At 37.3% G+C, this 14631-nt stretch overlaps 2 protein-coding genes across 3 annotated transcripts in view; both read right to left on the bottom strand.

Moving 5' to 3' along the window:
- Positions 1 to 232: 232 nt before the first annotated feature.
- Positions 233 to 1893, bottom strand: LOC100101181 (H+ transporting ATP synthase subunit d; the record flags this gene model as incomplete). Its single annotated transcript, NM_001099809.1, is given in 3 exon segments — positions 233 to 808; positions 1432 to 1650; positions 1718 to 1893. Coding segments are annotated over 3 exon segments (540 nt in total). The 3' UTR covers positions 233 to 606.
- Positions 1894 to 3314: 1421 nt separating this feature from the next.
- The window catches only part of LOC101743722 (protein trapped in endoderm-1), a 78962-nt gene continuing 67645 nt past the window's right edge, over positions 3315 to 14631 (bottom strand). The window contains exons 5-7 of one of the 2 annotated variants that reach the window (XR_009974232.1): positions 9021 to 9223; positions 5418 to 7936; positions 3315 to 4562 (exon numbers count right to left, since the gene is read on the bottom strand). Coding sequence is in view for 1 of the 2 variants with exons in the window: in XM_004924104.4 (XP_004924161.2) it covers positions 7612 to 7936; positions 9021 to 9223 (528 nt within the window). In the remaining variant the exon portion in view is untranslated. Of the gene's footprint in view, positions 7937 to 9020; positions 9224 to 14631 lie in introns of both variants that reach the window. The other variant, XM_004924104.4, reaches the window with a different exon arrangement.

Genomic DNA, 14631 nt, shown 5'->3' with positions numbered 1-14631 from the left:
TTAGTGTTCTTCAAATACTTTTAACCCAACCACATTTCAGTTTTTGCCTCCACACTGAATTATTTTTGAACATCATTTTAAAAGCAACTGTCCAAATGGCATAGATACAATGCAAAGACACCAGGCATCTGAGGTTGATATCATGAATGCAATATTTTCTCTAAAACACCCTAAAATGTGTTATGAATGGCTTTTACGATCGAAAATAACATTCCATAATTTCATTAGATTGATCGTTTCACTAAGAGGATAGAGTAGAGCAGTTGCACTAAGAGTAGGTACACATTGTACAGTTGATATCTTGATATCTTGTAGGCTCTGGTAATATGGTGGAAAAGTTCATAAAAGGCAGTAGACCCAGTAAATGAGCATGTGGCCAAAATAATGTTAGGTCATGAGGTTCGTTACTCATCTAAAGAAAAAAAATTTACAGGTAATTTTATGGACAGTAATTTTAGAGCAGGAATACACTGGTCTGATATAAAATGGAAAAATTAAATTGACAGATGTAGCATTATCTTTTATTGCCTACATAAATAAGTTTTCAAATGATATAACATGTCTGATGGCTATCACTAATATATAGCCAGCAACACTTTTACAATATTAGTGTGCAGCTGCAGCTGTAGTAGGCTGAGCTTGTTTCTCTGGGTCGACATAGTCGAGCTGCTCTTCCGGAGTGTGTGGCCAGAAGGTTGGCTTCTTGATGGGATCAAGGGCCAGGTCAGGATGGGCATCATAGAAGTCTTCCATGGTCATCTGGTCATACGGCAGTAGGGCCTTGGTTGCATTGATTTCTTTTTGGTAGCTGTAATAAAAAAAATTTCAAATTTAGACTAAAGTTACAAAAGTTAGAAAAAGCAGGGTTTACATAATATTTTATCTTTTGGTTTCATTATCCATGCATTTCATACATTGTTATAGATTTTCAGTAGATTAAATTTAGGACTGCTATTTGTTATAGCCAGAGTACATTTAAACAAGTTTTTTTTATGGTTTTCCCAAAAGTAATGGTATAAATCATAGAAAAGCTCAAGATGTGTAGAATAGATACACTAGGTGTATTGGAATAATTCTAGAATATGACAAATACAATATCTTAAAAATGAGTCTTACTAAACTGAAAAGCAATTTAGGCTTGGTTTAAACAATCTATTCATGTTTAGGTAGTACTCCCTTTACATCCAATAATAAATAATATAAACTGAGTAAGCAAAAGTACTTGCATTTTTGAGATCGACTTTTGTCAAAAAACAATATAGTAGGAAAAAAAAAAAAAAAAAAAAAGTATATTTAAGGAAAATGATATAGATTGAAAACAGAATTATATAATTACAAATCCATGTCTTTCAACTTCATCTTGTCACTGAAGTCAGATGTAAAGTTTAGTTATATTTATCAAAAATTTATTTGTAAGAAATTAATACTTACGATGCAATGTTGGCATTGGACTCTTGGATAAACGCGTCGATGGCATTCTTGACTTGATTCCACTGCGATTCTACAAGTGCCGTCTGAGTGTCAGCTGGGTATGGAATTTTTAGAGCTTCATATTGCTTCTGGAATGTGTCTACCATTCCAGGAATAGGTACAGCCTGTTTGTACACAGCCCAGTTAATCTTGGGCGGTTCAGGTGGATTGGCTAGTACCCTAAAAGAAATTAGTGTGATAACCAAAAAAGCAAAAAAATTATGTAACATCACTTGCCAATACTAACCTTCGGAGATAATTATCGGATTTTATTTTGAAAGCAGCAAGGTGCGCCTTTTGTTCGGCGGGAACTCTCTCAGCGAGAGCAGCCCAGTTTACGGCACTTTGTGATATTCTTTTCGCCATTTTTCGGCGTTTTTTCGATTAAAGTTACGAATGCACAATAATTCCTAACGTCAAAATCAAAGGTCCATTGACAGTAGTAATTTTATTTTTCCAACAAGAAAAACGATAGAGTCGTACCGTACAGCCTAATCTTTCACATATTTTGTTTTATCAAAAAATAGGAAAGGAGCGAAAATTAAATTGGGATGACATAAATCCTTAGTAAAATGGTCGTTATTCACTTTAGTGGATTTTTTGGAAAAACCCGAGAAGTTACGTCTAGCGACTATTGCATTTTCCCACTGTGTGTATTTTCATAGACGCTAAACAGTTAATAAATCACGTTTATTAAGATAAGATACAATTCACAAAATAAAACAATTCACACAAATTTGCTCATCGCGTTCCCTCCAGAAACCCCCGTCTCAAAATGTAAGACTAGTTTTTTTTAATTTATCCTATTGTTTTAATCTAATCTAAAGGTTTATTAAATCTACGACGACTCGCGAAAAAATTAAGGAGAAAAATTACAATTAAGTACCCTACTCTATGATTAGCGATATACATAACTGTTCTCAAAAATCATGCTGATCATACAAGCAGGCGCGTCATTGAATTATCAGCCTACAACCTGTGTGCGTTTAGAAGACTACGCTAGACCGTAATCTCCTGCGAAGAATTGGGGGTTGTGGCCTTGGCCCTTCTCGTCTCCCTTTTGTTTTTACTACCTATATTGATAGCCTTGAGAGTCTATTTCAGCTTCTCCTTGACGTATAGGTGAGCTCACGGGGTTCAAAGCGGGAGTGTTGCTAACACTGGCCTTAGCAAGGGCAGTGCTTCGCAGAATCTACCACCGGATCGGAAACGCGACCCACTGGGAAGATCCGGCGAGAAACTCAGTGGGCGATATCTATGGGTTAGTTCACTCGTCGAGCCCTTCGTGACCGGTGCTTGTGGTACCTAAAAGCACCGTTAATGGATCGGGAGGATCCGTAACAACGTGTTCAGGGCGACGTCGACTGTTTACTATTCGGTCCACAGGATCGCGTATGTAATTTTCGGCGGCCACGACAAGAGGGTTTTCATGTCGTGCTGCCTTCTTGAAGTGGCGTAATGATACCGACTGTAGATACTTAGTGACCGAGTAAAGCTCCAGGTCATCATGCAGATCCACGTTCCTTAGGAACCATGGCGCTCCGACGGTTATCCTGCAAAAACGGGATTTAATGACTTGTAGGGGTTTCAAATTGGTGCGGGCCGTGTGAGCGAACACTACGCTTGCATAGGTCATGACGGGGGCTCTCCCTCTTCCTCTCTGGAGGCGCCAGAGTTCGACATAACCTGGTCCGTTACCCCCTCGACCATGTACCTATGTGAGTATGAGCCCGAATTTTGTGAACCCAGATAAATAAGCTTGTATCTAAAATTAAAAGCGCGCTAGATTTACTGAAGTAAGATCGTCTCTTTCAAATGAATAGATCTCGAATAAAAAACTGAAGTGCATATAAAAATGTTTATTAATTTAACTTTGGCTAACGAATATACGTGACATAGAACATCTACACTTATTCAACTAGGAATAAAGTAATTAAAATTTAGCACAATCATACTTTTTAGTTCTCAAGATAGAAAATATTTATTTACAATAAGTAGTACGTAGTTGTAACCAATTTTTAAATCATTTATATAAATAAAATATTGTCACTTATCTACACACGAAATTTACATAAATTTACATTTTGAAATACGTATCTATCATGTATTGATTTACAAAAATGTGCAAGATGAAAGGCTTATGACAATATACAGGTGAAAACGTAAAGAAAATAACTTGTATGAGAGAAGAAAAATGCTTACTCACCCGTATTCTAGAGAAACAATATATTTTTTTTATAAAAACGCACGAGCCTACCTAATTTTACAATCTTATGAATACAATAGACCAAAATTGTAACATCAATTTTGATAATAAAAATTTTCAAACTATTTTTCTACTCACCTTCGTAAATTAGGTAAAGACATTATTTCTTTGGCCTTGTGGTTTTATCTAAGGTTAAGTCTCTAAGCTTATATGTATATTCGAACTTAATCCAACTTAATTATGCATATTTCAAAACTAATGAGCTTTACTATACATTCTTTAAAAAAATCATGATTATAATTGACACAACATTTCAGAATATATGAGAGCCGTTTTTGAAGTTGCAAATGCCGACATTAGTACCTACTATCCCGACTCTAACAATATTAATTTGTTATCATTTATTGCAATATGTATTTTAACAAGTTCACTTCCAGTGAACTTCAGTTTACTAAAATCAAAATCAAACTCAGCTCCCCGCGACACATATGTAAGTCTTCAGATTTATTTATGATTTTAAATCACAAACAATAAAACCGATATGAGGGGCCCAGTCCACTGAGTTTCGCGATGGGGTCGCGATTCCGATCCGGTGGTAGATGATAGCAGTCTCCCAGGTTGAGCCTCGTGAACTTGTCTAGACGTTCGGTGAAGCTAGCCCCTTGAGGTTACTAGTAGTAGGTAGGCAAAAAAGAATGGCCATTCCTTACAGCACTAATAGCACTCTCGCCCCGGACACACTACATTGAACATCAGCTTACGGGCCCGTCGCCAGCATTGGACATAAATATTCTTTAGTTTCCCTTCTTAAGCGATCGTAATTGAGTTTTCATAATTTTTATAGAATCGAATTTGATTGTAGATCTTCGAACCACGCGTGACAGCTCTGTGGCAATGTTGCATATTAAGTTAGTATTTGTATGCTAATGGACTTATCATATCAGTCTTTATAAATTTGACGTTTAATGAAATTCCATTTAAATTATAGAACTATGGTGGGTAGAAGTAAGGTGCGCCATCTTGTATAGGGGACAAATTGAAAATGTTTCCAACTGTATACAGCAAGTTATTGTAGGAAGACTCACCGAAACCGCGCTAGTGTAGGATGTGGAAATGATATCAATATAGCAGTTTTAAAATTAGCGAAGTTGAAACAATTTATATATTTCGTGACTTGTGTAGTTAAACAATATACAGCATTTAAAATCTTAAATATTTATTTTATTACTACATAGGTATTTACGTAGGAAATGTTTTTATTCTTCTAAGTTTAATATCATACTATAGTTTATGGCGCGGTTTTTAAAATACCTCCACTAGTTACTGTGGCGCCACCTTCATTGTCTCCTTTCAGCGGACACTTTTTAATACACTGTGATTGTACTCCTTAATTCTACCCTTCATAATAATATGAACTTAATTTACGTCGTAATTGCACACAAAGCTTTTGGTACTTTAAAATTTTTTTTGGCTACTGTTGAATTTTTTGCAAATCTATTTATTGGTAAAGTCCTAAAGAAAACGAATAAAGATAGTGATCCCGGAGACGAGTAAAAAATTTACATTTTTTTTTTTTTTGCTGTGATCATATTATTAATACAATAGAAATTATTAACTGACAGCCCAGGTCGATGACCTCGAAGTAGCGTGAGCGTAAATTTATTGTTTGTTAATATTTTTTTTCTGTTTACCTTTGGACTATTAGTTCAATGATATTTATTTTCTTTGTTTAGCCACTTACCTTCTCTGACTGATCGTGTGACGGGGAAATCACATTTTAATTTTAATTGAACATAAATCTTCTATTTTCATGTCTAGCGACTATTATAACATTGAATAAGATTTGAAGTAGGAATACAAAAACAATATGGATGAAAATTTGAGTTGATGTGAAAATTTCAGTGAAATTATAAAAAAAAAATACCCAGTCTATCTGTGCAATATTACTTATACATAGGAATATACATTAATGCAAAATTGAGAACGTAAGTAATTTTATATAAACATGTTCAGTTCTGTGAGTTTTCGGTTCAGCGTTCTCGAAACAACGCCAAGCAAAAGCGACAAGTGAGATACAGCCACAAATGTTTTTTTCTTTTTTTTCAAAATGCAACACTATGTCGAAAAAAAAAATACATTCGCGACGCGCTTAATCCTAATTACAGTGTTATATATCTTAAAACTGTCTACATTTTTACATCGATATATTTATTTAAACTAGTTTTACTTAAAGGAATGCTTTAATTACTTTTCTTTTATAACCTAAGACAAAATGCGAACTAGAAATATTTATACCTAAACAAATTGCGCAAACAAAAATTTGTTTTCTATCATTCTACCGTTTTTTTTTTTCTATAAAGATACTAAGGTAATTATGAAGCTTTGGTTACGTTTAATGTACGTGTTGTTACCTGAGTACTTAATTATTTGGGGATTTTATCATAACCATTTTTATCTTAATATTACTGCTGGTAGGACCTCTTGTGAGTCCGCGCGGGTAGGTACCACGGCCCTGCCTATTTCTGCCGTGAAGCAGTAATGCGTTTCGGTTTGAAGGGTGGGGCAGCCGTTGTAACTATACTGAGATCTTAGAACTTCTATCTCAAGGTGGGTGGCGCATTTACGTTGTAGATGTCCATGGGCTCCAGTAACCACTTAACACCAGGTGGGCTGTGAGCTCGTCCACCCATCTAAGCAATAAAAAAATAAAAAATAATAGTTTCAAGACTTCATCAATTGAAATGTTAATGCATTACATATTCATTTAGTAGTAATATAATAAATGTAAGCTCAATGAACGATTTCTTAATACATCAACAGCTTCCAATAACACAGCAGCCAGTTCGAAACAGTTCAACTCAACTAAATATATTAAAATTAAACAACATACACACATATTGCTATTTACAAACAACGAATTGTATTAAAATATTATAGGGCGCTAAAATTATATTTGTTTTAATTAAACAGTATTATGAGTATTAGGAATACTACTAATTGTTGAATTAAGTAGATTGGATTATTTACAATTATAAAAGTAAATATTATTTAAATACTGACCTATCCAATGTCAGTTTTAGACAAAATATTTATTTATAGCCAACTGCGAAGGCGAAATAAATAAAAAATATGAGATTCGATACGGATTATTTATTAAAAAAAAAGTCAATAGCTTTAGAGTTGATCAAAGCTGCCGTGGCGCTTATAAACGTTTAACGGTTATTGAAAAAATAGCATGTCATTAAAATAAGCTGCTAATTATTATTACAGTAACGCCCTTTATAACACGGTACTCTTATAACGCATTTTTATATTACCCGATTTCAGGCCCCGTATAACACGGAATTCTTCATATAACGCGGGGATTACACACGCTATATATCTGTACCTACTGTGAAATTTACAATGATTTGTACAGTTCATAATTAATTTCGCGTACCTTTGTTGCACATTGTGTCAATTGTGTCGTTATAAAATTTAATTACATTAAAATATAAAAAAAAATTGTCCCTTGTTTTTTAATTATAAAAAAACATTGATTATATTGTATCATATTTATTGTATGTATATCGATAGGTGAAAGGCTATCTAGTTTAAGCGACATTTTTGCAACTTTGCAGGAGAGCAATTTAGCCATTAAAATTTGGAAAAAATATCATGACAAAAAACTTCTTCAGCTATTTGAATGAGGTAAACATAATTGATGTTCAATTAAAAACATCTGTTGATACTATTTAATTACAAAGATAGATTTAGTGTATTAAGCGAAATGTCACTTAAACCAAATAACCTTGCACCCCTCGATATTATATTATTATATTATGTACATAACTCGTTATATGGGCATACTCGTACAACGCGATCCAATCTCCCTTGTTATACGAGGCGATTACTGTATACATTAAATTAGTTGTTTTCATTTGATTGTTTACCGATCAGTTGGAGGACTGCGCCATGGTTCGACTGCCGTACGTCGTTCTTCGGGAGGCGGGGCTGAGCTTGCAGAACTTGAGGAGGTTGGCGTAGGCGGCCCGGTACTGCCTGTTGGTGGCCGCGTAGATCAGCGGGTTGACCACGCTGGACGCCCACGCCAGGATCGAGGCGATGATGTGGAGCCAGGGGTACGTGATGTCGTCGTCGGCCACGTTCATGATCATCAGCGGCAGGAAGCAGGCGAGGAAGCACACGAAGATGGTCAGCATCAGCCTCGTCAGTCTAGAGTCTTCTTCTTTCTCTTTCGCAGTCTGGCCGCTGAGTTTACTGGAAATTTAATCTCTCAAACTTAATCTTTATTTTTGGATTCAGATTTCAGTTTTAGCATTGTTCGTGTTGAGTCTCTATATCGGGCAAAGATTAATAAGACACGTGTTCTGTTAAGTACATAACTAAACGATATTGGGATTACAACGTAACGTGGTATTGACAACCCGATAATCCCAAGACTGGCGTAGCATCACTGCAATATAATTATCGCTAATACATAGGTACATATTAATAGTTGCTATGGGGACAAGAGTCAGCAAGCTGAAGTGGCAGTGGGCTGGCCATATATGCCGTAAGACTGACGATCGCTGGAGCAGACGGGTTCTCGAGTGGAGACCGCGCAGCGGAAGACGTAACGTGGGACGCCCCGTGGCTAGGTGATGCGATGACCTCCGAACGGTGGCCGGCAAGAGGTGGAAGAGGAGAGCCGTAGACCAGGCTCAGTGGTGTGGACTGGGAGAGGCCTATGTCCAGCAATGGACGAGTGTAGGCTGTTGATGATGATGATGATGGGGACATTTGTCCCTACATTCGTTATATTTTTTATTCTAATATGTCTTATATGATGTTATATAACGTATATGTATGTACATCCAACAGCGTATGTCGTTTACAAAATATACACTTTTCATGTATTCCTGGTATAGTATATATAATGTATAGAAACAGTATATTCTTAGAAGTACAATTAGATGTACTATGGTCTGTTTGTTTGGACGTTTCACCATTTGTTCAGAGTCAGTTTCGTTGTGATTTCAAACTCGATGAAACGAAAAAATAAGTCCATAGAGACACAAACACATAAATGTATAGGGTTCAGCCGGCGAGAGAATGAGATAGAACACATTATACGTGAAGTTAAAATATCAATTCACAGAGGGCGCTACCTCATACTATAAAAGATGATTTACAATTATGTATTTACTAATGACAAAATTTTACATATACTTAGACATTTAGGATAATTGTATTTTAATTTTTTTGTTTAAGACAGACGAGCATACGGCCCGTGGACGTCAGCAAAGCCAGGGGCAGAGCTGGGACGCTGCCTAAAATTTATTTCCGCTTATTTTATACACACCCGTGTCCTTCAAGTTTCCGTTTGCTCTGTCTGACGCGCCAATAGATGCACGAGTACGAGACGATGATCGCGACGCAGGGCAACGCGAAGCCGAAAACGAACAACGCTTTTTTCGGCGACTGCCCGTTCTTCGGTAATATCGTGCACGAAAACGTGTTCTTCTCCAACCCTAGTTGACCCCAGATGCCGAGCAGGGGGGGAATCTGGAAGCGAATAAACGAAATATATAATTTTTTTTATTAGGTGCAAACACTATAGTCACAATGATGGGGTTGGGAATGCTTAATTTAATTTACGTTACAAGTGTACGTGCTCTCGGGGTACCTGGTGTAAAGTGGTGACCGGAGCTCATAGACAACGTAAAAACATACCTTGCGACAAGATGTCGTTTTCTCGACTGTATTTTATACGGCTACATCGATCTTCGAAGAGGAACTGCGACACGGCAGAAATAAGCAGAATAGTTGTTTAAGACCGTGCGGTCTCATTATATGCCCTACATCCAGGAAAAACCGTTGTCAAAACTAGAAAACCTTTTACTGGCCGTCTTGTGAGTCCGCACGGGTAGGTACCACCGCCCTGCCTATTTCTGCCATAAAGCAGTAATGCGTTTCCGTTTGAAGGGCGGGACAGCCATGGTAACTATACTGAGACCTTAGAACTTATATCTCAAAGTGGGTGGCGCATTTACGTTGTAGATGTCTATGGGCTCCAGTGCCCACTAAACACTAGGTGGGCTGTGTGCTCCTCCGCCCACGTAAGCAAAAAAAAAAACGATTATATAGAAAAAAATTAGAAAGTAGTTCAATATTCTATTGTTGTCGACAAATCCCGTCTAATACCTTACAACTTATATCTCAAGGTGGGTGGCGCATTTACGTTGTAGATGTCTATGAGCTCCAGTAACCACTTAATATCAGGTGGGCTGTGAGCTCGTTCACTCACCTAAGCAATAAAAAAAAAAATCATAGGCGACCAACAAAACTGTGTTCGAGACATTGGAAATAATGTAATGACAATAATTTGGCTGTCTCGGTGGTGCAGTCGATACCTAATACCTATCAAACTGTGCAATAGACCATAGATAATACACATAAATTAGTTACAATAGACAGTTTTTTTCCTTTCCTACCCATGCTCATGATCGCCTTGAGAGGCTATTTTAGCTTCACCCTAGCATGTAGGCGAACTCTCGGGGCCCAATCCGGAAGTGTTACTAACGCTGGCCCTAGCAAGAGCAATGCTTCGCAGAATCTACCACCGGATTGGAAACGCGACCCACTGAAAAGATCCTGCGAGAAACTCAGTAGGCTGTGTCTGTGGGTTAATTTACTCGTCGAGCCCTTCGTCACAAGCGACGGATCCGGTGAGGACGGTAACCGGTGCTTGATGTACCTAAAAGCACCGTTAATGAATCGGGAGGATCCGTAATGACGTGCTTCGGGCGACGTCGACTGTTTACCATTTAGTCCACAGGATCGGGTATGTAGACAGTATTCCGACGCTCCACACTTTACACACGTTAGTAATGATCGCGTAGGTAGTTTTAATTATGTCTACGTGTCATGGAAACTAATGCCAATACTGTAAGAGACGGTGATATTACAAATTCATAATATCGCTTGCGAACGAGTCGCCTTATAGTTGTACTGAATAGACATGTTCACGAGCCCACACATACCCTCGACTAATGAATTATTCATTGACCATTAAAAATACGCTTATCATTCATTTTTTAACACATTCGAGCGCTGTCAATTGAACATAAATGTCTGTAGTAAATTGTAATTTTTATTGTATGCAGGCCCGTTTTTGTTTTCGGAATGATTCTTGGAATATTTTTTATGGATTCTATAAAACTTGGTCTGTGGTCATAATATGTTTAAGTATGTATTTCAGCAGTAATGCTGGTGGTTCAATGTTGATGCGTTTTCCCTTCACTGTTAATGAAAATGTTTTTTATTATTAATAATTAATTTATTGCTTGGTTTGTTTTTCGATAAGTAGTTGTTTTGAGTTAACGTTGCTAGATGCGATACTTTAGCTATTGCAATATTCAGGCTAGAGTATCTCCTTTTTAAATATAAATCTATTGTACAAATCAATATGGTTTATTTTAGGAGCTTTGAACTAATTATCTTTTTTTGGCAATATTTAAGTTTTTTTTCTTTCTAAAACATTCAAAATCAGAATGGAAACAGAAAAAAGACGCCATTCATAAAACTAATGAAAATCCTGTGATATCATTGATTTTGGTCGAATTTCGATCATTTGGTAAACGTCGCTTAGTCACTTATCGCTTGTAATGTGCCTAAATCAATAACATAAAATAATGAATGGGAGAAGGCTTGATTCGCTCACGCTATGCTAGTGCCAATAGTGAGCACTAGCATAGCGGTTTAGCCATTTACTGGTGGTAGGACCTCTTGTGAGTCCGCGCCGGTAGGTACCACCACCCTGCCTATTTTTGCCGTGAAGCAGTAATGCGTTTCGGTTTGAAGGATGGGGCAGCCGTTGTAATTATACTTGAGACCTTAGAACTTATATCTCAAGTTGGGTGGCGCATTTACGTCGTAGACGTCTATGGGCTGTAGTAACCACTTAACATCAGGTGGGCTGTGAACTCGTTCACCCACCTAAGCAATAAAAAAAAATTTAAAATTCGATCTCATGTCTCAATATGGACCACATCACACCATCTGTGGGATTGGCTGGTCTGCAGCATATACGGATTAAATTCCCTTCGATACATTACCAAAACTAAAAACCTCTTGTGTGTTTCTCGCAAGTCCAAAATTCACTACGTACCCAGTCAATATTATTAACTTTACAAATATACGTTATTTTTTGTATCACACAATAACAATAATGTGTTGTAGTTTTTTATTTTATTGCCTAACGAGCGTGGCGGATGCGCTGTCAATGAATCGTGTGTGTGCACATGCTTTTACGACGTTGTGTAAATAAGACAAAAAAAAGTTATGTAACTTTATGATTTACGAGGTGTAAATATTATTTTTATGTTTTAACGCACGCGAGTCATAAGCGATCGCGGTTAGGTTAGGTTAAGGGTGCAGGTAAAAGAGCTAAGAGTATCTTTGTTCTCAAACAGTTTGTTTTTTAAATGGATGTTACTTCCCAAAATGGACGACAGACAGGGCAGATTTGTCTGCTCCTAAGATCCTACCCGCATTCTCAAGTCTGTAGGTGATCGCTGCGCATGATCGCTTTCCACAGAACGGTAATGATCGGGAATTAGTTAATCTTATCTAAGGTTATCGTTTTTAGACATTTCCATAACGTTCCAGAATGTACATGTACCGCTAAAAATAGGGAGAGATGGAGAAGTCTCTCAAAAGCCGCAACCAAGCAATAAGACATACATAATCACGACCACTCTGCCAGGAGTGTACGACTGAGAAGAACGGTCATCGACACCTAATTGCGTTTATAACGTAGACTGCCGCGAAAGTTTAAAACATTTCATCAATTCAAGTCTCTTGAAGCCCTGTGGTGTTTGTTACCCGAACCTCGCAAGGTACGAGACTAAATCCTTACTAATAAGTTTTGTGTATTTTGGAACCTAATACCAACACAGTTGGCCTGTTCTAAATAAGTACCTAAGTATATGTCCGAAACGTCAGTATCTAAGCACCATAAGAAGTAGGTAAACGTTGGTATAAACTAAAATAATGTAAACTTATCTAGTCTTTGTAGAATTTAGATGGAAAAACGACAGAGCTCTTTATAATTTCATTCTGTTCGTATGAGTTAATGTCCTAATAATATACACGAAACTACGAAGACAAAAGATAGTGATAAATATGTGTGGATAATTGTGTATTGGTATTATGAAATGCATATTCATTAATTAAGGGTACATTTTTGTGACTGAGGAATGAATATAAATGCCCATAGTTGGTCAGATGAGCGCTTCTAAATACGTAATAACCTCACAATTATTTCAATTATCTGTGAAAATTAAAATTATGATGAGGACTTGAAAAAATAATTAAACCGAAATTGATTGGAACTAGATATTGAATTAGATAGTTTCTAGATCTTTATTCAGTTTTTTTTAAATTACTTTAACAGAAGGAGGATATGCCAGGAAAACACCGTGCTGGGGTGTTCATTCCAGAACCAGGTAGAAGGTGGGAAGTTCTCTGAAAATGTACTGTAAATACAGCGGCTTCAGATAGTATGAATGTAGTATGAAGGTAGTATTTTTGTTTAGATAGGTGGACGAGCTTACAGACCACCTGGTGTTAAATGGTTTCTGGAGCCTAGAACTGGAGCTTACAACGTAAATGCGCCACCCACCTTGTGATATAAGTTCTAAGGTCTCAAGTATAGTTATAACGGCTGCCTCACTCTTCAAACTGAAACGCATTAACTGCTTCACGGCAGAAATAGGCAGGGCGGCGGTACCCACCCGCGCGGACTCACAAGAGGTCCTACCACCAGTAAAGAATGTATATGATATGTAATGTATGTAATGTAATGTATGTAATGTAGTATGAAGGTAGTATGACGATAGTATGAAGGATAGTATTTACGCTCTGTTGCTCATAGTCGTATTTAAAAACACAAAACTCGCTTCAGTTTGTAATTCAATCCATCCTCCCGAAGGATGTACCCTAATTCTGTACAATTAAGCGCCGCACAACATGGAAGTGCAACGAACTAATCTCACTTTTATTACAACATATGTACATCGTTCAATTAGATTACTGAGTTGCCAACGTAACACTGAATCAGCAGCAATCACCCGGTCGCCGTCCTCGTCGAACCCGTCGTTTACGACGAAGGGCTCGACGAGCGAATTAATCCATAGACACAGCCCGCTGAGTTTCTCGCCGGATATTCTCAGTGGGTCGCGTTTCCGATCCGGTGGTAGATTCTGCGAAGCACTGCTCTTGCTAGGGCCAGTGTTAGCAACACTCCGGTTTGAGCTCCATGAGATCACCTACACGTTAGGGTGAAGCTGAAATAGCCTCTCAAGGCTATCAGCATAGGTAGGAAAAAAAAAGCAATCACTGAATGACGGCAGCGGCTTTGCCGACGTCCATGAGCGACGGTAACCATTCACCATCAGGCGGGCTGATTGCTACCTACAAAGGAAATAAAAAAATTATCGCAAAATGCAACGTATTGACTTAGAAGCCATTTTTGATTTGGTCATTTCGGACTGGAACTCGTTTAGGATCGGTTAAATTAAACATCAGATCAGATATGATCAATAATAATTGTAAATAGACATGCTTTAACAAAAACCGACTTCAAATAGAAAAAAAAAGACATTCCAAAACAAATTAATATACAGTGAAAACAATAATCATCGAAATCGGTTGGCGTGATATTGAGTTATTAAGTTATCCATATATTTGTCGCGCACGTACTTAATGTAAATTTAAGACTTATATGGTTTTCTCATGGATACCATTATCTGAACTGGACTGGACTGAAACGGGACCATACGGGAAGCGTCTGCTTTCTAATAAAAAAATAATCATCAAAATCGATTTACCTAGTCAAAGTTATGAGATAACAACAAACATAAAAAAATAAAACATAGAATACAGTCGAATCGAGAACCTCCTCCTTTTTT

Source organism: Bombyx mori, chromosome 11 (assembly GCF_030269925.1).
Source record: "Bombyx mori chromosome 11, ASM3026992v2".
In the NCBI taxonomy this organism is placed as follows: domain Eukaryota; kingdom Metazoa; phylum Arthropoda; class Insecta; order Lepidoptera; family Bombycidae; genus Bombyx; species Bombyx mori.
This window is presented reverse-complemented; position numbering and strand designations above follow the sequence as displayed.